Source organism: Thermothielavioides terrestris, chromosome 6 (assembly GCF_000226115.1).
Source record: "Thermothielavioides terrestris NRRL 8126 chromosome 6, complete sequence".
Taxonomy (NCBI): domain Eukaryota; kingdom Fungi; phylum Ascomycota; class Sordariomycetes; order Sordariales; family Chaetomiaceae; genus Thermothielavioides; species Thermothielavioides terrestris.
Genome location: NC_016462.1, coordinates 1351546 through 1376465, shown reverse-complemented (window position 1 = coordinate 1376465; position 24920 = coordinate 1351546). Strand labels below are relative to the sequence as shown.

The following is a 24920-nucleotide window of genomic DNA, read 5'->3' as shown; positions in this document are numbered from 1 at the left end:
CGTGGAGCCGGAACTACCACGGAACTACCACGGTAGCAGGTCGTCAGTGTTGCTTGGCAGGCACGAATGTCCGTCTCGAAGCCTTCGGTACGGATGGGAGCTTTTGGCTTGCATAAAAAGGGGCCCGGGGGAGCAACTGTCATGAACCTGTGCCAACCCATTGTACGAAAGTACGGATTTACAGCGAGCAGGAGCTGTTTGTTTCCCTTCAGGCAGAGAAGATGATATCGTCTCCCAGCCCATTGCCATTGATCGGTATGTCTTCCATGTGTTTGACTACATCGTATTTTTGTTGGTTAGGCAGGCCAGTGTGGAAACACTCAGTTCATCTGCAATCGTTCAGGTACGCTCTGCTCCCCCAGCCTCCCCACCCCGCTGCAAGTCATTCCCTTGGCGGATCCGGGGTACACTAGGAGGTAGTTAGGTAGCCTCCGCTGTGACGTATTCCGTAGAGACTAGAGAGCATAGTACCCCGGGCCGACCGGCAACAACAACCATATCGGCGCCTCTCCGATGCCTTTTTCCCAACATCACGGACCTTGGCGAGCCGAGAAGAGGCCCTATCTGTCAGGTCAAGACCGGCAACCGCCGAGCTGAGCCCTCTCTGCATTGCACTGCGGCAGACGCGACCGACTTGACGGTCACGGAGCGTGGAATCGCGGCAAGAAGCACCGGCCAAGCACCGGCCCTTAGCCACTGCCGAATGGATGTCGACCCTTTGCCTGCATGCGCAACATCCAGCGCAACATCGTGGAACCAGCGCAGTGCGACTTAACACGACTTACATCAGGACCAGCCCGTTGGCTGACCCCAATGCAGATGAGAAGGGGACTGGTGCTCCACGAGCATAAGACGGGCTAGTCATGGACGGCCTAGCAGTCTATGCTCAAAGCCTCGTCCCCTCCAACTATTCCAACGCATCTGGATTCCTCCTGCCCGCCATGCACGCCTTCTCGTCCCTGCTCGTTCTGGGTGCGTGCGCCGTCCAGGCCGTCCTCGGACGCCCCGAAGCCGATCCCCGCGCTAGGCGGGAGGGCGCCCTGCTCCAGCGGTTCGTCGACTCGTTCATCAGCAGCGAGACGTCCGTCGCTTGGAGCAAGCTGCTCTGCAATGTCGGCCCCGACGGCTGCGCGGCGGCCGGTGCTGCGTCGGGCGTCGTGGTTGCGAGCCCCTCCAAGTCCAACCCGGACTGTAAGTGAGCGCCCTGAAGTCTGAACTTCGACGGCGCAAGCATGCTGAGACGCAGTAGACTGGTACACGTGGACCAGAGACGCTGCCCTCGTTCTCACGGGCGTCGTGGACTCGCTCGCCCGCAACTACTCGGCCACCTTGCAGAGCGCCATTCAGAACTACGTTGTCGCCCAGGCCAAGCTCCAGGAGGTCTCAAACCCCTCGGGCAGCCTCGCCGACGGCGCTGGTCTCGGCGAGCCCAAATTCATGGTCGACCTGACGCCGTTCTCCGGCCAGTGGGGCCGGCCCCAAAGGGACGGCCCTGCTCTGCGGGCTATCGCGCTCGCCCGGTATGCCAAGTGGCTGATTGGCAACGGCTACGCCTCAACGGCCAAGGACGTAGTCTGGCCCGTGATCAAGAACGATCTGGCTTACATTGCCCAGTACTGGTAGGTCGTCCCGAGGTTCCAACCACTTGGCAGTCTTCGGGACACTAACGCTGTTCAGGAACGAGACAGGCTTCGATCTCTGGGAAGAGGTTCCCTGCAGCTCGTTCTTCACCATTGCCAGCAACCACAGGGGTCAGTTTTTGTTCTGAGGTTCGCGCTCGAACCACAAACTGACACGGAACAACAGCTCTCGTCGAGGGCGCTGCTCTTGCCGCCCAGCTGGGCACCGAATGCCGCGCCTGCATCACTGCTGCCCCACACATCCTATGCTTTCAGCAGACCTTTTGGAAGGCTGATGGCGGCTACGTTGTCTCCAACAGTAAGTTTCGGTCAGCAACACACCGACTGGGTAGCCGCGCTCGTCTGACAACCGGGTAGTCAACACCGGCACGGCTCGGACTGGCAAGGACGTCAACTCTGTCCTGGCATCGATCCACACCTTTGATCCGGCCGTGGGCTGCGACGCCACGACGTTCCAGCCATGCAGCGACAAGGCCCTGTCGAACCACAAGGCCTACGTCGACTCGTTCCGCTCCCTCTATCCCATCAATGCGGGCATCCCCCAAGGCAGGGCCGTCGCCGTGGGCCGATACGCCGAAGACGTCTACTTCAACGGCAACCCGTGGTACCTCGCCAATTTCGCGACGGCCGAGCAGCTCTACGACGCCATCTACGTCTGGAAGAAACAAGGCTCCATCACCGTGACCCCGCTCTCGCTGACCTTCTTCCAAGACCTCGTCCCCTCGCTCGCAGCCGGCACCTACCCCTCGTCCTCCCAGACCTACCAAGCCATCCTCTCCGCCGTCTCCGCCTACGCCGACGACTTCATGGCCGTCGCAGCCAAGTACACCCCCGCGGACGGCTCTCTAGCCGAGCAATACGACCGCGCCACCGGCGCGCCCACCTCCGCCGCCGACCTGACCTGGTCGTACGCGGCCTTCCTCTCCGCCGCCGACCGCCGCGCGGGCATCGTCCCCACGCCAGGCTGGTCGGCCGCGGCCGCCCACGGCCCAACCCTCCCGAGCACCTGCGCCCGCGTCCAAGTCGCGGGCAGCTACGCCCCCGCCACCGCCGCGGCGTCCTCCGCCTCCCCCTTCCCGCCCAGCCAGACCCCCAACCCGACCGCGACCCCCCCGGCTGCTCCCGCACCTTTACCCTCGGGCTGCTGCGCCGCCGCGGACGCGGCGACCGTCTACGTCGCGTTCCACGCGCGCGTGGCGACCCGCTGGGGCGAGGCGGTGAGGGTGGTCGGCAGCGCGCCGGAGCTCGGCGCGTGGGACCCGGTGCGCGCAGTGCCGCTGTCTGCGTCCGCGTACTCGGCCGCGGATCCGCTGTGGAGCATCACCGTGCCGATATCAGCGGGCGCAGACGCGGCGGGCCGGACGGTGCTGTATAAGTATGTCAAGGTGCAGCCGGATGGGAGCGTGGTGTGGGAGTCGGATCCGGATCGCAGGTTGGTTCTGGCTGTTGGTGCGGCGGGCGGGACGGGGACGGCAACGGGGACGGGGACGGGGTCGTCGTGTGGTGGGAAAGAAGGAAGTGGGGAGGTAGTGCCGTGCCCGGCGCAGACGGTGAATGGTACTTGGCGGTAGGAGGGGAGAACCCGCCATTTGGAGTTTCGTGGGTGATAGGGGGTGAGTTAGTGGGTGATGATGACGGATCGGAGGGGTGACCGGCCGGAAGGGGGATAAGAAGGGAAGCCGGTTGACGATAATTATCCGGCTTTTAGGTCCGTAGACAGCATCATTACACGACACGCTCCACCGAGCATTTGGTTCATCGACATGAATCCGACCAGCATGAGCAGTGGTCACCAGGAAATTCGAGTCTCCGTCCCGCCGTTCCATACTCGTTGCATGCCTAATTCAGGAACCCAATCTAAACAGCAGGCTCCAGCATTTGTCGCCAAGTCTATTATCACGGGACAAATCCATCATGTCTACCGGCCCTTATACGCCGTCTTCCCACTCTCGCCTCCCCTCTCCTCTATAATTCATAAAAGTCGCACACCCCTGCTCCTCCCTCCCTTTCACTTCCCTACTTCATTCCGCGGCAAGCAGATCCGCTCCAACTCCTCCATGACCACCCTCACAGCCCACTCCAACACCTTCCCAAACTCCACATCCTCCTCCTGCTCCACCTCCACCACCTCCCCTTCCCCTTCCTTTTCCCTTCCCCCCTCCCCAGAACGACGAACCACGCGATCAACGACCCGAATCCCCTCCCTGGCCAGAACCGCCGCGTCCACCCGGCCGCCCTCGACCACGCCGCCCTCGAACAGCCAGCGGTGCGCGTCGACGTAGTTGGGCCAGACCACCCGCTCGACGTAGCCCGGCGGGTCCTTCCAGAAGCCCTCGAGCGTGACGTAGCCGTCGCGGGCGGCGCGGCGGCGCAGCGCGGCCTCCCGGCTCGCGCGCAGGAAGAGCTTGATGTCGAGCAGCGAGGTGACGTGCTCCGCCAGCGGGTGGGGCCGGGGCGCGTAGAGCAGGAAGCCCTCGAGGATGCAGAGGCGGGTTGGCGGGGCTGGTCGTTTTGCTGGGGGTTGTGGTTGGTCGGAGTTGGGGTTGGGGTTGTTGGGGTTGGGGCCGGTTGCGGGCTCGGAAGGGGGATGGGACGCCGCCCCTGGGAAGATGAGCGAGCCCGGCTGGCCTGGGGATAGCCAGGCGCGGACTCTGGCGGCGCAGTCGGCGATCTGCGAGGGCGTGGCCGGGCAGGGGCCGACGGAGTTCAGGTCTTGTATGGAGAGGAGCGTGGGCTGTGTCGGCGGGAGGCGGACCCGTGGGGTCGGGGTTGTGGTGAGTGAGCTAGTCGACGACGACGGCGAGGACAAGGATGACGAAGAGGAGGAGGAGTCCAGGGGGGTACGGGGCGGCGAGGGAGGCAGGAGGGGAGGGGAAGGGGGACAGCCGTGGTTGCTGCGGTGGGAGAGCGAGGCGGATCTGGGGGGGCAAGAAGAGATGGCGGTGGTTGCGGAGGGGGACACGTTGGGACTGACTGGTACTGAGCCCGTTTCGCGGATGTGGCGCAGGGCAGCCTCGAGGTCGGGGATGGAGATTGCTTCAAGACAGTCCCAGTCGAGGAATCCATCTTTGTGAGGGAGTCTTGTTGGGGGAGGGGGGGTTCGGCGGAGTCAGCAGGAGTGGACAAAGGGAGAAAGGGGTATGGGGGGATGTACTCTGACTCGGGCTTGTAGAAGTCGTCTTCATGGAGAATGAAGGTCTCGGGGAAGATGTCGCGTAGTAGCCGGGCCAGCGTGGTCTTGCCGCTGGAGGAGCAGCCGCTGATGCCAATGATGACGGTGCGGGGCTGGGCCATGTCTTTCAGGGTTTGATGTGGTGCACTGAGCAACGCCCTCAAGCCAGTGTCATGAGCCCATCACGGGAGCACTGTTGTCTAAGTTCTGTTTCGGCCACTTCAAAGAGGTTCAGTGAGCGAGAGGGGTACGCTATCTTTGAGCGGCACCCAGAGTAAGTGAGAAGGTGGGGTGATGCGAGCATTGAGCACACAGTGTGCGCAACTGTACTTTTATTGTGCCTGCACTGAACAAAGTAGCTGCTCCGATAAGCTGGGACAGTGTACTCCGGCGCATGCACTGTATTATCCTCTGCCGTCTAAAACATTGGATTTTATCCTGCCCTCAGGAAGATGGATTGATCTTTTACTCCTTCCTATATGACTATTAGCTGGAAGTTTGGCATGCAATCGACAATACCGCATAGACGAGATTGGGCTGCGAAGATGTCTCTCACCGGCATCCGACCCCCCGGCCGGAGGTGGACCGTGAACCTCCGTCTGTGGGTCTCCGGACGGTGGGTCCCGGCAAGCTTGCATTCTCGAGGCAGGACCCGCAACTTAAACATTCACTCAGTGTACGGAATACATTGGCACACGACCAGTGTTTGCACCCGATTCAAGACCCGACCGACCTAGCAGAGCGGACCGGAACTGCCCGCTAGCCACGACCCCGATTTGTTTCCCGCCGCGTCCCTCCTTACCTCCCGCCCAAACCGCCCATCCACCCTCAAGGACAAAGGAGGAAAAGAAAACAAAAGAAAGACAAAAGACACACGCCATGTCCGAGGTATCCTCCGCGGTGGTGGTGACGACCAGCATCATCGCCCTGCTGACGGGCTTCGGGCTCGGCGTGTACGCGGTGCGCGGCTGGCTGGTGTCGCCGGCGCTGGCGGCCGAGCGCGCCGCCAACCTGCAGGACCCGGTCGAGAGCGAAGAGTCGGATGTCGACGAGGACGAGTCGCTGCTGGACCACGCGCCCAACTGGGCCAACGGCGAGGACGCCGACCGCCGCCAGGGCTTGCGGGCGAGTGCGGGTCCCGGGGAAGGGGCGGTGGCCGCGGCGGCGGGGAGGCGGTTTAATCCGAATGAGGAGTGTAAATTGGTGTTGGTGGTCAGGACGGATTTGGGGATGACGAAGGGTAGGTTCATTTTCTTTCCCTTCTTTTTCGTCTCCGTCGCTTTAATTGACCCTGGCTAAACGTTTCACTTTGCGGCTCGCAGGCAAGATCGCCGCGCAATGCTCGCATGCCACGCTCGCGTGCTACAAGTCGCTGCTGCGCGCCGCGCAGGCACGCCCGCAGTCGGCCGACGCCAAGATCCTGCGCCAGTGGGAGCGGCTCGGGCAGGCCAAGATCGCCGTGCAGGTTAAGAGCGAGGACGAGCTGCTGGAGCTGATGGGCCGGGCCCGGAGCCTCGGGGTGACGGCCGAGGTGATCACCGACGCCGGCAGGACGCAGATCGCGTCCGGGAGCAGGACCGTGCTCGGCGTCGGGCCGGCGCCGAAGAGCATAGTCGATGCGGTGACGGGGCATTTGAAGCTCTTGTGAGAGATTACAGGGAATATGGAAAGTCCTAGACTGGGGAAAAAAAGCAAAAGAGTATGGAGTTTGATAGAATGGATGGGCAGGCGCATAACGGTCCGGGTTCTGGGTCACGGCGACTCATTGTTGGCAACAGGTCGGCGTTGTTATTATGTGGTGGCAAAGATGGGAAGGAATCGCAAGGTAGTGCGAGACGCGACGCCACTACGACGGACCGGCGCTGGGTCTTGGTTGATACCCCAATACCGCACGGAGTGAGTGCTACGACAGAGGAGTAAGCCTCCCACACAGCACCTTGCCATCACGGAATAGCATGCATGGCCAGGTCATCCGGGTATCATTACTTCCTACTCCTTCCGCACGAATCTCGACAGCGTCGGCCCCAGCTGGGCCTGCCGCTCCTTGTGCCGCTCGTCCTTCTTCTCCTGCATCTCCTTGTACATCTCCTCGACCTTGAGTCGCTTCTCGTCGATGATGTTCTTCTTGCGCTGCTTGCGCAGGTACTTCTTCAGCGCGCTGTTCTTCCCCCGCGCCCGGTTCCGGATCTCCTCGGCGATGTCCACCGCCGGGGCGTCCAGGTCCCTCTCGGCCTGCCGCTGCTTCTCGGACCGCAGGTCCAGGTTGCCGATGAAGTTGGGGTCGAGCGCGATCATCTCGGGCTGCAGCTTGTTCAGCAGGGCCTTGACCTCGCCCTCCTGCCGCTGCTTCTTGGTCTCGAACGGGTTGACTTCGAGCGCGTCGTAGTTGGCCTCGCCAGCGCCGGGGATGATGATGGACGAGAAGCCCTGGGAGTGCCCGATGCCGAGCACGTCCTCGAACGGGCACCACCGTACGCGCTCGATCGACTGGCCATCGCCGCCCCACGTCATGTAGGGGCTCTGGACCTTTTCTTGCACCGGTTTCTCCTTCGAGAAGAGGCCCTTCCAGACGGTCGTCTTGGTCCCCCACCCGACCGCCGTGAGGCCCGTGTCTGATATTGCGACGGACGACGCGGGTGATCTGGTGAAGTAGCTGGAGACGGCCTCCTTGAAGTTTCGGATGTCCCAGATGGCCATCCGGTTGTCCTGCCCTGCCGACACCATGTATCGTCCCTCCCGGTCGACTGCAAGTGACCGCACAGGCCCTCTGTGGGCGAGAAGTTTAACCAACGGCTGTGACGAGTTCGGTGACCACAATGTGACCGTGCCATTCTGCTGGCCGATGTGTAGGATGGCGTTATACGGGTTCTGCGTTAGGGAGACGGGCGTTCCAAGTTTGGTCGGGATCTCGGCGACGATTTGACCGGTGGATGTGTCTTGGTACTTTAACTGACCGCTTATGCTCTGCGGGGACGTCAATTATGGCCGTTTTCCAATATCCCTTTGTGGCACTTACCAAAGTCGCTAGGAGGAAGTGGTAGGGAAGAAACTCCATGTGCGAGACCTCGACGTGCTTTCTCAAGCAGTGGATCTCGACGCCGTTGGCATCGTATATGTAAACGTACTTCTTCTGAGCCACCGCGAAGAATTGGTTGTTGTGCAGGAAGCGGGCATCCCGGACCGTCTCACCCAGCTGCAGCTCGCAGCCAAGCTTGCCCTCCCGCCAGTCCATGGTCGCGACATGGCCTTTCCGCCCCGCCAAGATCAGATCCCGCCCGTTCCTGCTGTACTCGCACACATAGGGGCCAAGCGCATCGAGCTTCAGCTCGAACTTCTTCTGCGCCACCTCGATGGCGACCTCCTTCTGGATGTCATCCTGGCGCACCCTGTAGGTCCGCTCGAGTTCTGTCTCGGGCTCTAGGAAGCCGGACGAGTTCTCGAGCAGGATCTCGGCCTCCTTGGCCTTCAAGGCCGCCGTCTTGTACTTGTTCTCGAGGTTGTTGAGATTGCGCCGCAATTTCTTGTCCTTGACGCTCTTGACGTCGATGCGGCGGCCGCGGCCGTAGGCTAGCTGCGCCTGCTTGAGGCGGCGGATGCGATCAATCTCGGCTCTGGACCGGAACTCGGTGCGCGCATTGTTGACGGCCAGAGCCCCGTTGGGCTGTTCGACCCTAGCCAGGGGCGCGTCGTTGGTGTCTGTTGTGTCCATGGTGTCGAGCGTTAATGGTACAATTGGGGGGAACGGCCGGCACTGGTAGCATAGCAAGCAGCCGATCGCAAGTCAAGAGCACTGGCGTCCGACATTTTTAGGATGGGCCCACTAAAAAGTTCCAGTCCTGGTTGCTGATTGGTCGCACAAGACGCGATAAGATATGCACACAGGTGGAAAAAAAGGGCCCAAGAACCACTGCCCCGCCATCACCGCCCCTCGCTGTTCCCCCTTCAAGTTTGCCTGTAAATCTCAACCTGGGATCTTGTGTACCTCCACCGGTTGCCGTCTGGATCCTGACCAAAGTGGCGTCCCTTCCCTACCGATTTAAAGCCGGCGGCGACGGAAAGATGCCGGGCGCCGTTGGCAGCGGGCACTCGCACAGGCCCACGACCAAGACAACGCACAAGCCGTTCAAGTCACGGAAGGCAACCAAGGGCCAGCTGCGAAATGCGGCCAAGGGTATGGCTCACGCAGACCGTTGATTGCAAATGCGGTCCAACAAACAAACCAAACAAGTCTCGGTCGGTGCTGACCTTCTTCGACTCGTTCAGGCCGGATCTCAGGCGAAAAGGGACAGCGCAAGACGCCGCACCAGCAAGTCATGTCGAAGCTCGACCGGCGAAACCAGGCCAAGCAGAGGCAGCTGGAGAAGGCCCGCGAACACCAGAAGGAGGCGTCCATCTTTGCTGGAAAGGACGGAGCCCCCCGAAACGTCGCCGTCATCCCGCTCTGCGCCGACTCGGACGCCGCCGCCGCTATCCGGAGCCTGAACGGGAGTGTCGACATTGAAGCCGAGGTGCACGATGGGTGCTTCCGAGTGCCCGTGGACAGGTTCAAGCAGAAGCTGCAGTATGTCCCGCTCAGCAGGGACCTTACTGCGTGTCTGGATGCTGCGCGGGTCGCCGACTTTATCGTCCTCGTGCTCTCGGCCGAGGTGGAGGTCGATGACCTTGGCGAGCTGATTTTGCGGAGCGTCGAAGGCCAAGGCATGTCGACCCTCTTCACGGTTGTCCAGGGGCTGAACAAGATCGAGCCGGCCAAGCAGCGGCTGTCGGTGGTCTCGTCCCTCAAGTCATACATCACACACTTTCACCCCGAACAAGAGAAGATCTACAGTCTCGACAACCGTCAAGAATGCGCGAACTTGATGCGGTCTCTGTGCAGCACTACGCCCAAGGGCGTCCGCTGGAGGGATGAGCGAAGCTGGATGCTGGTCGAGGACATCCAGTGGGCGACCTCGGGCTTGGCGCCCACCATCCTGACCGGTGTCGTCAGGGGCAGGGGCTTGAAGGCGGACAGGTTGGTGCAAGTGGGCGATTGGGGAACTTTCCAGATCGAAAAAATTACGGCGGCGCCGCTTGCGACGCGGAAAAGGAAAGGCGAGGACACGATGAATGTGGAGGACGGCGCCGAGGAGGAGACGCTCGAGCTCCCGACCGAAGAGCGGGATACCCTCGACGACCTTGCGCCGGAGGAGGCGGCCATGGGGGATGGTGACGAGGACATGGATGCTGCTACAACCGTGACAACATCCAGGAAGGGTGTGTTGCTGGATGACCATCACTACTTCTCGGACGACGACCGGGTCGAGGAACTTCCCATGCCGAAGAAACTTCCCAAAGGTACATCCAAGTACCAAGCCGCATGGTTCTTGGCCGACGAGGACGTGTCGGACTCGGGCTCCGATTTGGAAGATTACGACATGCAAGACGCCGAGGGAGAGGAAGAAGCGCGGCCGGAAGACGGAATGGAGGGTCTCGCTGGGGACGCCATGACGGAGGCTGGGCCGTCCGAGTACCCTCAGTCCGTAGCCTTCATCGAGCCCGATGAGGACGAAGACGCCAGGGCGCTGGAGGCGTACCGGAAGAGCAAGAGAACGGAGGCCGAAGATGACTTGGAATTCCCCGACGAGATCGAGCTTCACCCGAAGGTGCTGGCCCGCGAAAGGCTGGCCAAATACAGGGGTCTCAAGAGCCTGAGGACAAGCCCGTGGCTGGAGGACGAGGATCGCGCGTTTGAGCCGGAGGAGTGGCAGCGGCTGTTGCGCATCCCGGACTACAAAGCATCGCGGATCCGAGCTGCGCGCGAGGCCTTGGTCGGCGGCGTGGCTCCCGGGACGCGCGTCCACGTCTACGTCAAAGGCGTGCCTGTAGCGATCCAAAAGTCGTACAACCCGAGCAGGCCGGTTACCCTTTTCTCGCTCCTGAGGCACGAGCAGAAGCGAACAGCGGTCAACGTCCTAATCAACCTCAGCTCCGATTTCCCGTCGTCGATCAAGGCGAAGGAGGAGCTGATCGTTCAGTACGGCCCCCGCCGGTTCGTCATCAACCCCTTGTTTTCGCAAGGTGGCACCACGCCCAACAATGTCCACAAGTACTGCCGCTACTTGCATCCGGGGCAGTCCGCCGTAGCGACGTTCATGGGCCCAGTCACATGGGGCTCTGTGCCGGCGCTCTTCTTCAAGCGGACCGTTCCGAGTGCTGGAGCGGAAATGGAAGACGAGGAGGAAGGACAGGGACCCACTCTTCCCCTGACCCTCGTTGCCACGGGAACCACGCTGCCACCGTCGACGTCCCGTGTCATCGCCAAGCGGGCCATCCTCACCGGGCATCCCTACCACATCCACAAGAAGATCGTCACCATCCGGTACATGTTCTTCAACCGTGAGGACGTCGAGTGGTTCAAGGCGCTGCCGCTGTGGACCAAGCGCGGCCGCAGCGGGTACATCAAGGAGCCGCTCGGCACCCACGGGTACTTCAAGGCCACGTTCGACGGGCGGATCAACCCGCAGGACACAATCGGTGTCAGCTTGTACAAGCGGGTGTGGCCGCGCAATGCCCGGCCGCTGGAAGGGCCGCTTCTGGACCCTACGCTGGTGCAGGCAGCCGAGGCGGATGCGATGGATGCAGATGTCGAGTGAATGATGAGCTTTCACATATACACTGTCCTGAAAGGGGTTTTATGACGGCGTTATTGGAATAAAGAGATATTACGGCTGCCGGATGCTTTCTGAGTTTCGGGCCCGGAGCGTTCCCTCTCCGTGACTACAGGATATCATGACATTGTTCCCCACATACGCATACACACGACAAATGCTTGCTTTCCGCCGTTCCTTTTCACTTAGCTCCGTCCCCACCCTCAAGCATCTTCGCTGCCAAGCTCCTCCAACCCCTCCGTTGGCCTCGGCCCGCCCGCCGCCTTAGTCGCCTCCTCGGCCCCGCTCGCCCGCCACGCACTCAAGATCAGATTGACGATATGGTCGACCCCGACGCCCTTCTTAACCTGCGCGAACACGGTCGGCCCGCCCTCCCGCATCTTGCGCGCGTCCCGCTCCATGACGGCCAGGTCGGCGCCGACGGCGTCGGCCAGGTCCGTCTTGTTGACCACGAGCAGGTCGCTCTGGGTGATGCCGGGCCCGCCCTTGCGGGGCACCTTGTCGCCGCCCGAGACGTCGATGACGTAGATGATGTAGTCGGCCAGCTCGCGCGAGTAGTTGGCGGCCAGGTTGTCGCCGCCGGACTCGATCAGCAGCAGGTCGGTGGCGAAGCGCGCGTGCAGGTCCTCCAGCGCGGCCAGGTTCGCCGAGATGTCCTCGCGCACCGCCGCGTGCGGGCACCCGCCCGTCTCGATCGCCCGGATCCGCCCCGCCGGCAGCGCCCGGTGCCGCGTCAGGAACTCCGCGTCCTCCCGCGTGAAGATGTCGTTCGTCACCGCCGCCAGCGAGTACCGCGCCCGCAGCGCCCGCGCGAGCGCCAGCATCAGCGCCGTCTTGCCGGATCCGACCGGGCTGGTGTGGGGAGCGTTAACTACAAGGTTTGAATGGGGAGTCTGGGCGGGCAGGGATGAAAGAGGTAGGGAGGTAGGGAGGTAGGGAGGTAGGTAGGGGCCGGCGACGGCGGACCGGGGAGGAAGCAAGGTTCTCACCCGCCAATGCCGATTGTGAAGGCCCGGTTGGCCCAGTCGCGCCCTTCGGTCAGGGGCATCTCCCGATTGAGATAGCTGCCGGGCCCGTCGAGGATCTCGTGGCTGTGGCCGTGCTCAGCGGGATTGAAGGTGTCGTGCGCGTGTGAGTGTGAGTGCGAGTGGACGCCGTCGTGCGAGTGGGTGATGCCGGCCATGCTGTGTCAATTGCTTGGTGTAGTGCTCGGAATCAGCGAAATGGAAAGCGTTTGCAAAATCCGAGCTGTGTTGTAGCGACGAGGTTGGGATTTGTTAACTTCAGCCGTGTTGCACCGTTGTAAGTCGCCTGACGAAGCCGGCACCTCTTGATGATATCCCCCACCAAGGAGGGGCACTGCTATCACTGCAGCTCTATCCTAGCTTCCCCGATGCGGGGCAGGCACGCTGCGTATCGGGGGTCAAGTTTGGCGGACCTTTGATACCAGCCCTAACCCTCCGCCAGAGCTCCCTCGGACCTGCTCCCGGACTTCCCCCTTCTCAACATCCAAACAGGCAGCTGGAAAGAGTGGACACCATATCGCCGCTCCGGCAGGATTCAACGTGCTCATACCTTCTGCAGGGCCGTCCCGTCTTGGCAGAGATGTCAGGTGCAACCTGGACCTGTGAGCGACCGACAGAAACATGCGCATATCTGCTCGAAAAGCGAGCAGGTGCAATTGCTCGCCTGCATATGCTTTCTCCCTCCTTCCCATTCTCGACGAAACCATAAGATTTGTCTGAGAGCAAGGCCATCTTTGAGCGCCGTTCGTCCCGCCCTTCGGATCGGAACAGGGCAGCTGAATGGCCACATTTCGTCCTGCTTCGTGGATGCCCCGTTCATCTGTTCATCCGATGTCAAGATCCGACCTCCGCCATTCCTGCCTTCTCATTTCCCAGTCTCCTGCATGTGCTGGACATGGCAATCGCTCCTTTTCAATGGGTCTCGGGGATTAGGGATGTGGCGGCCGCTGCTGGACGTCCAACATCGCGGGCTTGTTGCTTCCGTGGCTCTTTGCGGACATTCCACTTGATGGCATCGCCGTGGGCAGAAGCTTCACTTGCTGCGGCCAGGTGTATGTGTTGATGCAGTTGGCGATGGAATAGAAAAGGCGGACCAAGTCCGCCGTGGCACATCGACATGTGCTCCTCACTTCACCTTACCCCTTGTCAGACCCTGAGGCTCGCCTTAAGAGGAGTCAGAGCTTTTGTTTATAGCCCCTGAACTAGTCTGATATATCGCTTCGGAACCCGCTTCGGCCTCCCTCCATCTCATAGTCAACATGATGTTGCCCACTCTTGCCAGCACCTTGCTCTTCTCACTCTCGCTTCTCGCTCCTGTCATGGGAGGAGTTGTCACCCAGAAGTCGGAGTCCAACAGCTGTGGCATGCAAACCCCCTTCCCTCCAACCCCTGAACTTCCCCCCTGAATACAATCACTAACACCAACTAGACAACGGCACTGCCACTCCGCCCAAACAAGGCCCCGTCCGCTATGGCTTCCTCCTCCCGCGAGCCTTCGACGTCATGGACGTCTTCGCGCCGCTCGACATCCTGCAGGCCCTTTCCCGGCAGACGCACCTCGAGCTGGCCATGCTAGGACGCACGCGCGAGCCCGTGAGCACGGCGCCGGTCAGCGCGGCCATGAACCGCTTCAACTCGTCCTTCTTCCCGACCATCGTGCCCACGCACACCTACGACGACGACCCGCCGCTCGACGTGCTGATCGTCCCCGGCGGCGCCGCCGCCCGCAGCCCGGACCTGGGACCCGAGCTCGTCTACATCCGCAGGGTGTTTCCCAAGCTGCAGTACCTGATCACCATCTGCACCGGCGCCGGCATCGCCGCCCAGTCGGGCGTACTGGACGGCCACCGCGCGACCACCAACAAGGCTGCCTGGTCGACCATTACGCCGATGGGGCCCAACGTGAAGTGGTGAGTTTTTCTTTTGCTCGTGGAACCGGCCCCGTTATTACGAGTTGGACTCGCTCGAGAGGCTAATTGACTAGGGTCTCGCCGGCCCGCTGGGTCGAGGACGGCAAAGTTTGGACGTCCTCAGGGGTAAGTTCTTGCTGGCTGTCGCTGTGCTCTAACACTTCCTCCCTTTCCAGTGGACTCTCGTGCAAGGCTAACGGCGCTGAAATAGGTCACGGCCGGCTTGGACCTCACTTTCGCGTTCGTCAGGGCCAAGTACGAGAACGGCACGGCGATCGCCGAGGCCGTGGCCGGCACTATGGAGCACGTCATGGACATGGACTGGCGCGACGACAAGGGCTTCGGGGCCAAGTACCATGTACCGGTGCAGAACTAGGTCTGGCGTATTTCCTGGATCTCTGGAATTGCACATAGTCAGGTAGGGGTGAGGGTGACTTGTTTTGGACATCACACCGCCGACAACTTGGATATATCAAGGCGAAGTGTTCTCAACCGGCGCCAGCAGGAACTGCAAAACACAGCTTCTTCATGAAATGACTGTCGGGGAAAACCAGCTACATAAGCTATTTGCTGCCTCACTGTCCTTTGACCGGATTGCTATGTATTGACACCATGTGCTCTCGGTAGCGTCACGCTACCAACTAAGTATTACAAAGCTTGCTAAGGTTCGAAGCAATATCAGACACCCATGACCAGAGAAAGGTAAATAGGAAACGGAGAAGTAGACAAGTGGCCACTGCCCGCCGGCTCGCTCCAGTGCTCGCGTCGCATCGGGCCTGCCATCTGCCGGAGGCTGTCCCACAAAACAATGTCAAGTAAGATCCGCACAGAAAGAGAGAGAATGTAGGCATCCCACAAGGGGCAAGGGGCAACCCACCGCCGCCTCATCGGCGGCTCAACTCCCGTCTCCCACCCAACACTGACACCAGCATGCCCACAAGCTTCCGCTAGCCGAGCTCCTACCCGGGACCCAGCTGAGCCCCTCCGCTTTGCCTTTTCCCGTCCAGTCCCCCTCTTGACTCCCCACAACCGCCACCTGTCTCTCTACCCCCAACGCTTCTTCCCCTTTACTTCTCCCTCCCCTTTTCCTTCTCCCTCTCCCTCTCCTTCCCCTCCTTCCCCTCCTTCCCCTTCCCCCGCTCCCTCTCCCCCCCACTGCCACCACCGGCAGCAGCAGCAGCAGCAGCACCGGCCGCCGCCCCCTCCCCAATCTTCAGCAGCTTGAACACGCCCTCCCACGAGTCGACGTTGATGTGCGCGTACCCGCGCCCCTCGGCCCGCTGCTCGGCGTACCACTCCAGCGTCGGCGGGAACCGGTACAGCATGTGCGTGGGCGGCGGGAGCGCCGGGTCGGCGCGCGCCCGCGCCAGCCGCGCCTCCTCGTAGAGCCGGTTGACGCACTTTGACTTTGTCCGGGGAGGTGCCGTTGCTGCTGCTACTACTCCTGCGGGGTGCTTGCTGTCTGTGGTAGTTGTGGTGGTGGTGGGGGCGCGGGGCGGATGGAAGATGATGCGCGTGTTTTCGAGGTCTTCGTGGAACGCGGAGGAGGTGGAGGAGGCGGTGGACGGGCGGCGCTGGGTTGGGGAAGGGGGGTCGATGTCCATGGGGGTGTAGTCCATGTCGTTTGTGGTGGTGACGGTTTGGTCGACAAAGAGGGATGAATCGGTGTTGCTCGCAGCCCCGGGGGTGTGGGCTGCAGGGGAATGGGAGGAGGAGGGAGAAGGGCGGAGGGAGAGTTTCTTGTAGCCCCTGCTCTCCATGATGTGCTCGGGTGCTGGCAGGAAGTGCCTGATGTCTTGCAACATGGCGCGGAGAACTTTCAACGTCACGTCGATGGGATACGGAGAGTTACACTCCGCCGGCCAGTCCCATCCGCCCAGCCACACCTGGTCAAGCCAAGTGCCGCTGTTCTTCTCGGGGCCGTGCTCTCTGACGTACTGAATCAGCTGGCGCTGCATGAAGATCAGGTCTTTCTCGGCAAGATCTTGCTTGCCGGGATACCGCACACGGACCAATGGGTCCCAGATGATGACCTCGCACCGCTCAAAGGGCCGCCTGTGGAGGTTCACCGGCCGATAAATCGCGATCCAGGGATACCGCTGTGGCGAGCTCTTCTCGGGGAGGTTATCAGGATCCCAGTCGTCGGCGATGGTGTAGAAGAAGCCAATGTAAGTATTGTACCCCGGCGCGGGCCCAGAGGAGGTCTTAGACCCTTGGCGGGAGCCGGATGAAGACTTGTTGCGCCCTCCGGCTCCGAAGGGAAAGGTAAACTGGAACCAGTCTTGGATCCTGTTCCAAGCCTTCGAATGAACGTCGCCAAAATGATCCGCCATTTGCAGGTCCAGCCAGGAGACGGGGAACTTGTACAGCATCCACTGAAACCGGAACCCTTCCAAGTGGCAGAGGTCGTCGAGATACCAGGAGAAGTAGCTACTGTCTTCTCGTTGAATAAGATGGCTCCGGAATGACCAGGTGCCCTGGATGAACTCGGTAAAGTCGATCTCCGTGTCTTCGCGATCTGGAGACTGCAGGCTCATGGCGTCGCCGCTCGCTTTACCCTCTGCCGCCTCAACCTGGTCGTTCCTTTCCTGCACGACTTCCAGGACTCCGTCGGGGTCGTTGAGCGTGACGCTGGAGTACTTCGGAATCCGCACAATCCGCTCACTCCGCCTCGATCCTGGCAACTTGGTCTCCTTGCTCGATCCGACGACGTGGAATTTGCGGAACTGGTCAGCTCGCAACGTCGCCCACCAGCCGAACCAATTTACGAGACTCTGCTCGTCATTTTGGTCGATGGACGGGTCGGCATAGACAAGAGAGCTGCTATCCTCATCGTGGCCATATGGGCCAGCCTTTGCAGTCCGGATCATGTGCAGATCGGCAGCCATCTCCGCGGCTGCATACCGGCACCTACAATCCTCCCGGCTCAGCCCGCTGAGGTTCTCCTCGATCACTGGCTGAACGTCGCCTATTTGGCTCCACAGCTCCTTGCGGGCCTGGTATTTCTCATCCGCCAACTCCGACAGATACTCGTGTATGTTGTGGGCAGTGACGAGGCGACAGTGAAACTTCCCGAGCCACCTCTTCATGAACCACTCGAAGAACTCGAGCGTGCGCCGGGGCTCGGACACTAGGAAGCTAGGCGTAAGTAGGATGGCCGTGCGGTATGGAAACAGCCGCGTAAGGCGCATATCTCCGGGTGAGACCGGGCGTTCGGGAACCGAGAGCGAGGGGTACAGGGGCAAAGCATGGGCAGGCTCCGAGAGACACCAATATTCGTCGTTCCGGGTGATGAGGTAGCGGGCGAGTCGTGGAATCCGGCGCAGGCTCCATGCCAGCAGCTCGTGGATGATGACCACCCCGGGTATGGATTCGACACGGGCTCGAAAGGCCTCCCAGCCACCGGCGTGGTGGCTTGTGAATATCTGGCATGAAGGATTACTTGCGCGTAGCCAGTGGTACAGCGCCTGTGCTGTTGCCCTCTTCGAGTCGGGAATCGCGAGGAAAAAGTTGTGCACCGGCAGCTGCCTTGGTATTGCTGGAAGCAGTTTGTTGTATTCAAACCCAAAGAGCCGCTGCACCACCAGCTCTCTCGCGTTGGAGACGACTCCGCTGCTGGTATTGGACTCTGTAACTTCAGCTCCTAACTGAGGATCGACGGATGGAAGAGCCAACGGCGGCAGCAGGAGTCCAAAATCCTGAGGTGAGGTGAAGATGAGGTATCCAAGTGGCGCCTCTGTCGGACTTGTGGGCTCCTGGCCCAGCGGGATTGACTTCCATTCATCGCACTTCGTCGGGTACGCCAGGACATTGTACTGTGTCTGACCGCTGTAGAGGCCCAGCAAGCCAGCCGTCAAGTACTCTCCAACCCGGGCCAGAGCTGCTTCGTCTCCCCGGGCGACGATAGTCCCACTAGCCAGGAGGGGCGCTGGAATGAGCGCGTCGCGCTTGGCAGCCACGGTCTTTGCGAAGCAGGTATGGCGGAATTCCAACGCCTCCTTGGCCAGGAAGTCAGCAAGCCACGCGGGCGGGCTCGATGACGACTCTTGGGGAATGCCATTGAAAGTAACTTCGACAACGGATTGGCCGAGTATCAGCTTCTTGGCCGAGCTCTGTGTAGCCTGGACAGGCGGCTCCCCGCAATCCCGGTCCAAGCTGGGTCGCTTTCGAGCAGGCAGAGGATGGAGGATCGGCGGCGGTTCTTGGACGGCGGTATCATCAAGATCCATTTGCTCGGGCTCTTGGACAAGGACGGACTGGTCTTCGACATTGAACCGGACAGCTTTGCGCTTCTTCTTTGTAGTTGCTGCATCCGAGTTTGTGGCGGCCGGCGCCGGGCCATTATTGAGAGCCGGTGGCTGCTCAGACTCGACTAGGACGGGTGTTTCCTGCTGCGGAGTTACTGGTGTAGAGGGACTCGTAGACAAAGCCCCGGAGCTTCGTCGGCCAGCCGTCGGTCCCTTCCTGAAGTCGAAGAGCTGCACCTTTGAGATGTCAGGAGCAATGTCTTCTTTGTCTCGGCTGAGTTTCTCGGCCAGCCTGCGGTGGCGATGCTTGTCGAAAAGCTTTGCCGCCTTTGTTGGATCAGACATCACGTCCTTCAGCCCGGGCCGTGCTTTCCGTGTTTTACCGCTGGTGAAGATATTCCCGGCTGGCTGTGACGTGCTCTTCTTCGCCATGAGCGGCTTTCGGGCCGCTGGCGTCGGTCGCACTGAAGTCGGGCTTGGCTTTGGCAGGGAACCTGCAAGCCTTGTCTTGAGCATGGGCAGCGCATCCGTCGATGTTTTACTCGCTCTTTTGGCCGTCCCTTGGTAGCCAGTGATTGGCGGGGCGACTATCGGCTTCCGCCTGTTGGCTGAGGAGGACGCGCCTGTTCCCGAGCCATGGTTTTCGGCGGCTGGCCGTTTGCTGGTCCCATCTCGCGGTCCCGAGCCGTCCGCAGCCGCTGTTGGTGACGAGCTCGATGGACGCTGAGGACCCGGACTCGGGACGTCCTCGGAGATATTGGGCTGATTTTGGCCCAACCTTGATGCAGGTTCGGGGGCGGATTCGCTAACGGTGGGTTGCTCGACGGCTTTAACGTTGCTTGAATCCGAAGTCTGGTCTGGAAAAGGGGCGGTCAATGGAAGACCCAACTTTTCCCGTTTTGCGTTTCGGCGGCGATGGCGGTCTGCTTTTTCCTCCATTGCCTTATTCAGGGCGTCGGTGAACTTTTGAATATCAAATGGCTCGAGCTCGCCCGTGGCATGTTTAGCTTTGTCCTCTTCCCACATTGCTTTGAGCTCGCTGCCGAGATTTGATTCGGGCTCCCAGGTGCTCTCATGGAGCGCGAAACCGGTCCACTCTACGAGATAGTACATGTTGCCATCTTCGAACCGCCGCTCGGCCAAGATATTTTCAACCTCGAACTCCTGTTCGGGGTCATGACCCGATACAGTTGACGTCAACGAGATGCTGTCGTCGCTCTCTTCTCCATCCGGAGAGACGGTGTCGGCCGAAGCCGCGTGATTAAGCTTCGACATGGTGGATGAGGATTGCCTTCCTAGTTAGAGATTGGGGCATTGTAAAGCCGACATAGCGAACCCCAACGTCGGCCTCGGAAGCAGGAGTATGAAGTCGTAGGGAAAGGAGGCCTTTCTCTTCGAGCTGGTAGACAACTTAGAATCCTCCATCCGATGGTACAAATTATTTCGTTTGATTTGGACTTGGCCAATGCAGCATGTATTCTTCCAGATCGGTTGGCGTTCGACAGGAGGTCAGCGTGTGCTGGGACAGGGTTGAAACACTGACGGATACGGCGATACCGGCTGCTCTTAATCGCTCTTCCCGACGGACAGCTGCGGTTGATTCCTGTAATCAGGTTGCACAGACCAGGTCGACACCTTGGTCAGGCAGTCAAAGTCGGGAATTGTCCCACACTGTTTGGGTGAAGTGCCAGGCGACTAATTGATTGATCAACCAACTGCGTTTTTGAGAACAAGAAGAACTGAGTCGGAAAAGCGATAAATGTAGTCCTTACTTTTGTTCGCAACCTCTCGGTCGGTAGAACTGTCATCCGAGAGAAACGTGTGTGGGATTCAAGTTTGGTTAGGATAGGCGCTGACGCAATGAATGAGGATAGCTTTGAATTTTGAAATCTGAAGAGGAGAGAGGAGCGAGATGAGGTTACCTGGGCCACGAGTTGCAGCCAATCAGGCAATCCCAACGCTCGCTTCAATAGCGCCTTCCGACCGGCAACTCTCATATTGTGTGCGGATATAGCACTCGGTACAAGTACATTTGATCACGAGAGGCAAGCAGGACTCCAGATGGAACAGCTTGTTTGTCTTACCAGATACACGTCCAAGGCCAGTGACCGCGGCCTGGCGGCAGTGATTGGCGTCTTTGACTGGATAGGGCTTTGTTTCAAACATGTCGGCCTGTTTGTTGGATAAGCTTATGTGCGTAGAAAAGGCACGTGACGAGTCCCTGTACAGAACACGACAAAGGTACCTGCGCAGGTGGCTATTAGGCAGCCAGAATTTCCACTCTCGAAGCAGCTTTGGCCCCGCAGAAAACTGTCCTGCTACCTATTTACAGGTATGAGCCATGAAGCCCATTCCTCCGGCCATATAAATGCAACACCTGCCGCCGTCTGGCGTGTTCTGGCAACCTGTCCGCGAGGATTAAGATTTGAACTGCAGAACCAAAACAGGCTCTCTGCCGGATCAGGCCCACATCGGGACCCCTGACTAACGGGAGTTTACAGACCCTTGGCACTGCCACTCGCCGTCAGCTGCACCCGAACCAACGATCCACCCCTCGAGCCGCACCGACCGTTCTCCTGACTCTCCTGGACATCAACCTCCCTGCACACAGCGCCAACTCTATCGAGAAACTTTGCGGCACTCTCCGGTCTCATTTCGCGCATAATTTCCCACCATAGCCATGGCGAACGACGAGTACGATGTAAGCCGCTCTTTCGCTTTGCTGGCCCTTCGTGTTTTCGTATGCGCTGCCGTTGCGCTAACCCGAGCTGGTTTGATAGTTCCTATTCAAAGGTGCCTACCTGACCCAACACCGATGCGGCGCCCGCTCCCTCACCGTCGCGCGAGCACCCAGCTGACCCCTTGTTGTTTGTCCTCCTAGTGGTCCTCATTGGAGACTCAGGCGTCGGCAAGTCCAACCTGCTCAGCCGGTTCACGCGCAACGAGTTCAACCTTGACTCCAAGTCGACCATCGGCGTCGAGTTCGCCACGAGGTCGATCCAGATCGACAACAAGACCATCAAGGCGCAGATTTGGGACACGGCGGGCCAGGAACGGTATCGCGCCATTACCTCTGCCTACTACCGGGGCGCTGTCGGCGCGCTGCTCGTCTACGACATCAGCAAGAGCCTCTCCTTTGAGAACGTGACCCGGTGGCTGAAGGAGCTGCGGGACCACGCGGACAGCAACATCGTCATCATGCTCGTGGGCAACAAGACCGATCAGCGGCACCTGAGAGCCGTGCCCACCGAAGACGGCAAGAACTTTGCGAGTACGTCGGGACAGGTCGCCGAGGAGCGCGGCGATGCTGTGGATCGAAGAGAGCGAACAGGGCTGACGGGCACTAGGCGAGAACGGCCTCTCGTTTATCGAGACATCGGCGCTCGAGGCTACCAACGTTGACCTCGCCTTCCAAAACATCCTGACCTGTATGTTCATCCCCGCTCGCACTCTTCTCCACCTCACCTCGCCATTTGTGGAGCTGACTCAGCGCGTCGCAGCCATCTACCAGATCGTGTCGAGCAAGAGCCTGGCGGAGGAAGGGGCGGACGTCGGCAAGAAGTTCGACCCAAGGGAAGGCAACAACATCACGCTCAGCCAGGAGGGGAGGAAGGAGGAGTCGAAGACCTGCTGTTAAGAGCGGGGTTGGGTGGCACGATTACATGGCGTCACTTTATGTCTGATACGAACTGGGGAAATACTTATGACCATGGGGGGATACGGGTCTGCTAAACCTTGGGACGTTGGGGTGAAACTCTGGAGGGGTTTGTTCTTGTTTCCTTCTCTTGTCCTGCTGCTTCCCTTGTGTTGGCGGGTGGTTTCTCCGCAGTGGTTGATGATGATACTTGATGCATGGAGTCCGAAGCATTTCGCTGAATAAACTTGATTGGTGGTTTATGTCTGCTTGATGCACATCGAAGCTGCACAGATACCGCCTGTGCGAGCTGACGATCAGAACTGGAGTTCAGGAGACTCAAAGCCACCCACCTCCAGATGTCTGTCCGGGCACAACGAATCGATCTACGGATATATTGAATACAATGCGCTGCGGGTTTAAAAGCCCGGTTCCTTCTCAATCCTATCGGATGCCGATAGCGAGGACGCTTTGTTCGGCGGTCTACCCTAAACATGGTCTTCTCATGGCCAGCCAGCTCGGGCCTGGAGGTGCGGCCAACTTGAATTTCGAACTTTTCCGTTCCGAGGCACTGCCATTGTTTCAAGTTTCAGCCTGGAACAGGGGGGATTCAAGCTGCTGACCGCTTCGCCGGATACGGCTAATGGGGAGATAAGGCTTATCTGAGGGTGGGTCTCGCCAGCGCTGATTGAACTTTTTTTCGGTCAATCAGTGCATCGCGATGGGCCGTCTATCACAGGCCCCGCTAAGAAAGAACACCGCGCTTCAGCATATCTGACACCGAAGCAAGATGGCCGCAGTTTACAAAGCCCTGTCGAAATCAAGCGGCGCAAAAGCCGACAAGGACACAGATAGCAGCAATGGAGCCGTGGAGAGGAAAAACAAGCAGAGGGTGCTCATCCTCTCATCACGAGGCGTCACCTACAGGTACGAGCTGGAATCAGTGAACTGCATCGCCGCAAGAGCTGCAGAACTGACTTTGGCCGGCGGCAGACATCGCCATCTTCTCAACGACCTAGCAGCGATGCTCCCACATGGGCGGAAAGACGCCAAGTTTGACTCCAAGTCCAAGCTTTACCAGCTCAACGAGCTCGCGGAACTATACAACTGCAACAACGTGCTGTTCTTCGAAGCGAGGAAAGGCAAGGACCTGTACATGTGGTTCAGCAAGGTGCCCAATGGCCCAACAGTCAAGTTCTACGCGCAGAACCGTGAGTCGCACCCACCTGGCCGAAGCTTCAACGGACCTGGCCGATGAAAGACCAGCCGATCTAACTTACGTTCTACAGTGCATACGATGGAAGAACTCCACTTCACAGGAAACTGCCTGAAGGGCTCGCGACCGATCCTCTCGTTTGACGGCGCCTTCGAGACGGAACCGTACCTGCGCGTCATCAAGGAGATCTTCCTGCAAATCTTCGGCGTGCCGCAAGGCGCGCGGAAATCCAAGCCCTTTATCGACCACGTCATGGGCTTCAGCGTGGCGGACGGCAAGATCTGGGTGCGCAACTACGAAATCCGGGAAGTCGAGAAGGTCAAGGGCGAGGGCGAGGACGAAAACAAGGAGGACGGCGGCGACAAGAACAAGGGGCGCAAGGGCAAGGGCGGCGGCGGCGGCGGCGGCGGAGACAAGGACACCGACATCAGCCTGGTCGAGATCGGGCCGCGGTTTGTCCTCACGCCGATCGTGATCCAGGAGGGCTCGTTCGGCGGCCCGATTATCTACGAGAACAAGCGGTTCATCTCGCCGAACAAGGTCCGGGCCGAGCTGCGGAGGGCGAAGGCGGGCCGCCATGTTGCGCGCATGGAGCAGCAGCGGGACAAGCTGGCCCGGAGGAGAAACCTTGGGCTGGAGGGCGGCGCGAAGAAGGACAGCAGTGGATTAGATACCCGAGAGCTGTTTGCTTAGGTTATGGGAATGTGCGAATACAGATTGCGACGGGCGTTTCTGGGTCAACTTTGCCAGTTACACAGTGTCGGCTTTGGCTTGGCATGCTTGTAGTGTGCGGAGTACGGGGCACTGAATGCACGTTGCTCCACGCTCTCGAATTTCATTGCTGACGCTCTCAGAACAAAGAGGACACACTCCTGTACGGAAGTACTATTCAGTAAACTGTCAAGTTCCATGCACAGCAGACAGAGGCTGCAGAATTTACCCCGAGTCAGGCTGAACTTCCCTCCGCCAGACCCCTGTCGACCTGCACGGACCCGGCGTCACCGGGATACCGGCTGGGGAAGCGCGGCCCGTCCACATTGAAACCGACCGGGGTGACACGCCAAGTGTACTCTGGTAGCGTACCTTAATCTCACCTCCCAGCCCTCTCATCGCGCGTCAACTTCAGTTCATCCTCTTCCACCTCTTCCACCTCCTTCCCTTCCTCCTCCTCATCCTCCTCCTCCTCATCCGCTTCCTCCTTCTTCCCCCCCTCCTCCTGCTCTTCCCTTTTCCCTCTCCTCATCCATCCCGCCCGCCCGCCATCGAGCCGAGTCGAAAATGACCTTCCTCCCCGCTCAACACATCCCGCGCATGCGAAATAGCACAGCAACAACAACACGAACGCCACCAACAACAACAATGACCAGCAGACCCACGGATCGTTCCACCCGGCCTGTCGCGCCGCGCGCGTCCTCCGTCTCCCCCTCCT

The 24920-nt window shown here is 60.1% G+C and overlaps 10 protein-coding genes across 10 annotated transcripts; 6 read left to right on the top strand and 4 right to left on the bottom strand.

Moving 5' to 3' along the window:
- Window positions 1-941: 941 nt before the first annotated feature.
- Window positions 942-3211, top strand: THITE_50690 (glycoside hydrolase family 15 protein; the record flags this gene model as incomplete). The annotated part of the gene is made up of 6 exons (XM_003657631.1): window positions 942-1191; window positions 1250-1619; window positions 1678-1751; window positions 1807-1938; window positions 1998-3089; window positions 3156-3211. 6 exons carry the CDS (start codon window positions 942-944, stop codon window positions 3209-3211), a joined length of 1974 nt encoding a protein of 657 aa, XP_003657679.1.
- Window positions 3212-3557: 346 nt separating this feature from the next.
- On the bottom strand, window positions 3558-5075 carry THITE_2123583 (uncharacterized protein). Its single transcript, XM_003657630.1, has 3 exons — window positions 4795-5075; window positions 4615-4720; window positions 3558-4374 (listed from the first exon to the last, which is right to left on the bottom strand). Exons 1-3 carry the CDS (start codon window positions 4932-4934, stop codon window positions 3649-3651), a joined length of 972 nt encoding a protein of 323 aa, XP_003657678.1. The 5' UTR covers window positions 4935-5075; the 3' UTR covers window positions 3558-3648.
- A 533-nt stretch (window positions 5076-5608) lies between these two features.
- On the top strand, window positions 5609-6608 carry THITE_2123581 (uncharacterized protein). The gene is made up of 2 exons (XM_003657629.1): window positions 5609-6052; window positions 6135-6608. The coding sequence occupies exons 1-2, from the start codon at window positions 5692-5694 to the stop codon at window positions 6458-6460; spliced, it is 687 nt and encodes a 228-aa protein (XP_003657677.1). The 5' UTR covers window positions 5609-5691; the 3' UTR covers window positions 6461-6608.
- Window positions 6609-6673: 65 nt separating this feature from the next.
- THITE_2123579 (uncharacterized protein) lies at window positions 6674-8583 on the bottom strand. Its single transcript, XM_003657628.1, has 2 exons — window positions 7829-8583; window positions 6674-7776 (listed from the first exon to the last, which is right to left on the bottom strand). The coding sequence occupies exons 1-2, from the start codon at window positions 8519-8521 to the stop codon at window positions 6802-6804; spliced, it is 1668 nt and encodes a 555-aa protein (XP_003657676.1). The 5' UTR covers window positions 8522-8583; the 3' UTR covers window positions 6674-6801.
- A 150-nt stretch (window positions 8584-8733) lies between these two features.
- On the top strand, window positions 8734-11553 carry THITE_2123577 (uncharacterized protein). The gene is made up of 2 exons (XM_003657627.1): window positions 8734-8983; window positions 9076-11553. The coding sequence occupies exons 1-2, from the start codon at window positions 8872-8874 to the stop codon at window positions 11442-11444; spliced, it is 2481 nt and encodes an 826-aa protein (XP_003657675.1). The 5' UTR covers window positions 8734-8871; the 3' UTR covers window positions 11445-11553.
- Window positions 11554-11662: 109 nt separating this feature from the next.
- On the bottom strand, window positions 11663-12642 carry THITE_2092846 (uncharacterized protein; the record flags this gene model as incomplete). The annotated part of the gene is made up of 2 exons (XM_003657626.1): window positions 11663-12311; window positions 12449-12642. 2 exons carry the CDS (start codon window positions 12640-12642, stop codon window positions 11663-11665), a joined length of 843 nt encoding a protein of 280 aa, XP_003657674.1.
- Window positions 12643-13743: 1101 nt separating this feature from the next.
- Window positions 13744-14770, top strand: THITE_124330 (uncharacterized protein; the record flags this gene model as incomplete). Its single annotated transcript, XM_003657625.1, has 4 exons — window positions 13744-13843; window positions 13944-14394; window positions 14469-14520; window positions 14606-14770. The coding sequence occupies 4 exons, from the start codon at window positions 13744-13746 to the stop codon at window positions 14768-14770; spliced, it is 768 nt and encodes a 255-aa protein (XP_003657673.1).
- Window positions 14771-15461: 691 nt separating this feature from the next.
- Window positions 15462-19916, bottom strand: THITE_116649 (uncharacterized protein; the record flags this gene model as incomplete). The annotated part of the gene is made up of 1 exon (XM_003657624.1): window positions 15462-19916. One exon carries the CDS (start codon window positions 19914-19916, stop codon window positions 15462-15464), a length of 4455 nt encoding a protein of 1484 aa, XP_003657672.1.
- A 951-nt stretch (window positions 19917-20867) lies between these two features.
- Window positions 20868-22324, top strand: THITE_2123570 (uncharacterized protein). The gene is made up of 6 exons (XM_003657623.1): window positions 20868-20973; window positions 21143-21342; window positions 21422-21434; window positions 21523-21912; window positions 21989-22069; window positions 22142-22324. The coding sequence occupies exons 2-6, from the start codon at window positions 21322-21324 to the stop codon at window positions 22276-22278; spliced, it is 642 nt and encodes a 213-aa protein (XP_003657671.1). The 5' UTR covers window positions 20868-20973; window positions 21143-21321; the 3' UTR covers window positions 22279-22324.
- A 490-nt stretch (window positions 22325-22814) lies between these two features.
- Window positions 22815-24508, top strand: THITE_2123566 (ribosome biogenesis protein BRX1). Its single transcript, XM_003657622.1, has 3 exons — window positions 22815-23202; window positions 23269-23486; window positions 23565-24508. The coding sequence occupies exons 1-3, from the start codon at window positions 23066-23068 to the stop codon at window positions 24182-24184; spliced, it is 975 nt and encodes a 324-aa protein (XP_003657670.1). The 5' UTR covers window positions 22815-23065; the 3' UTR covers window positions 24185-24508.
- The last annotated feature ends 412 nt before the right edge of the window (window positions 24509-24920 follow it).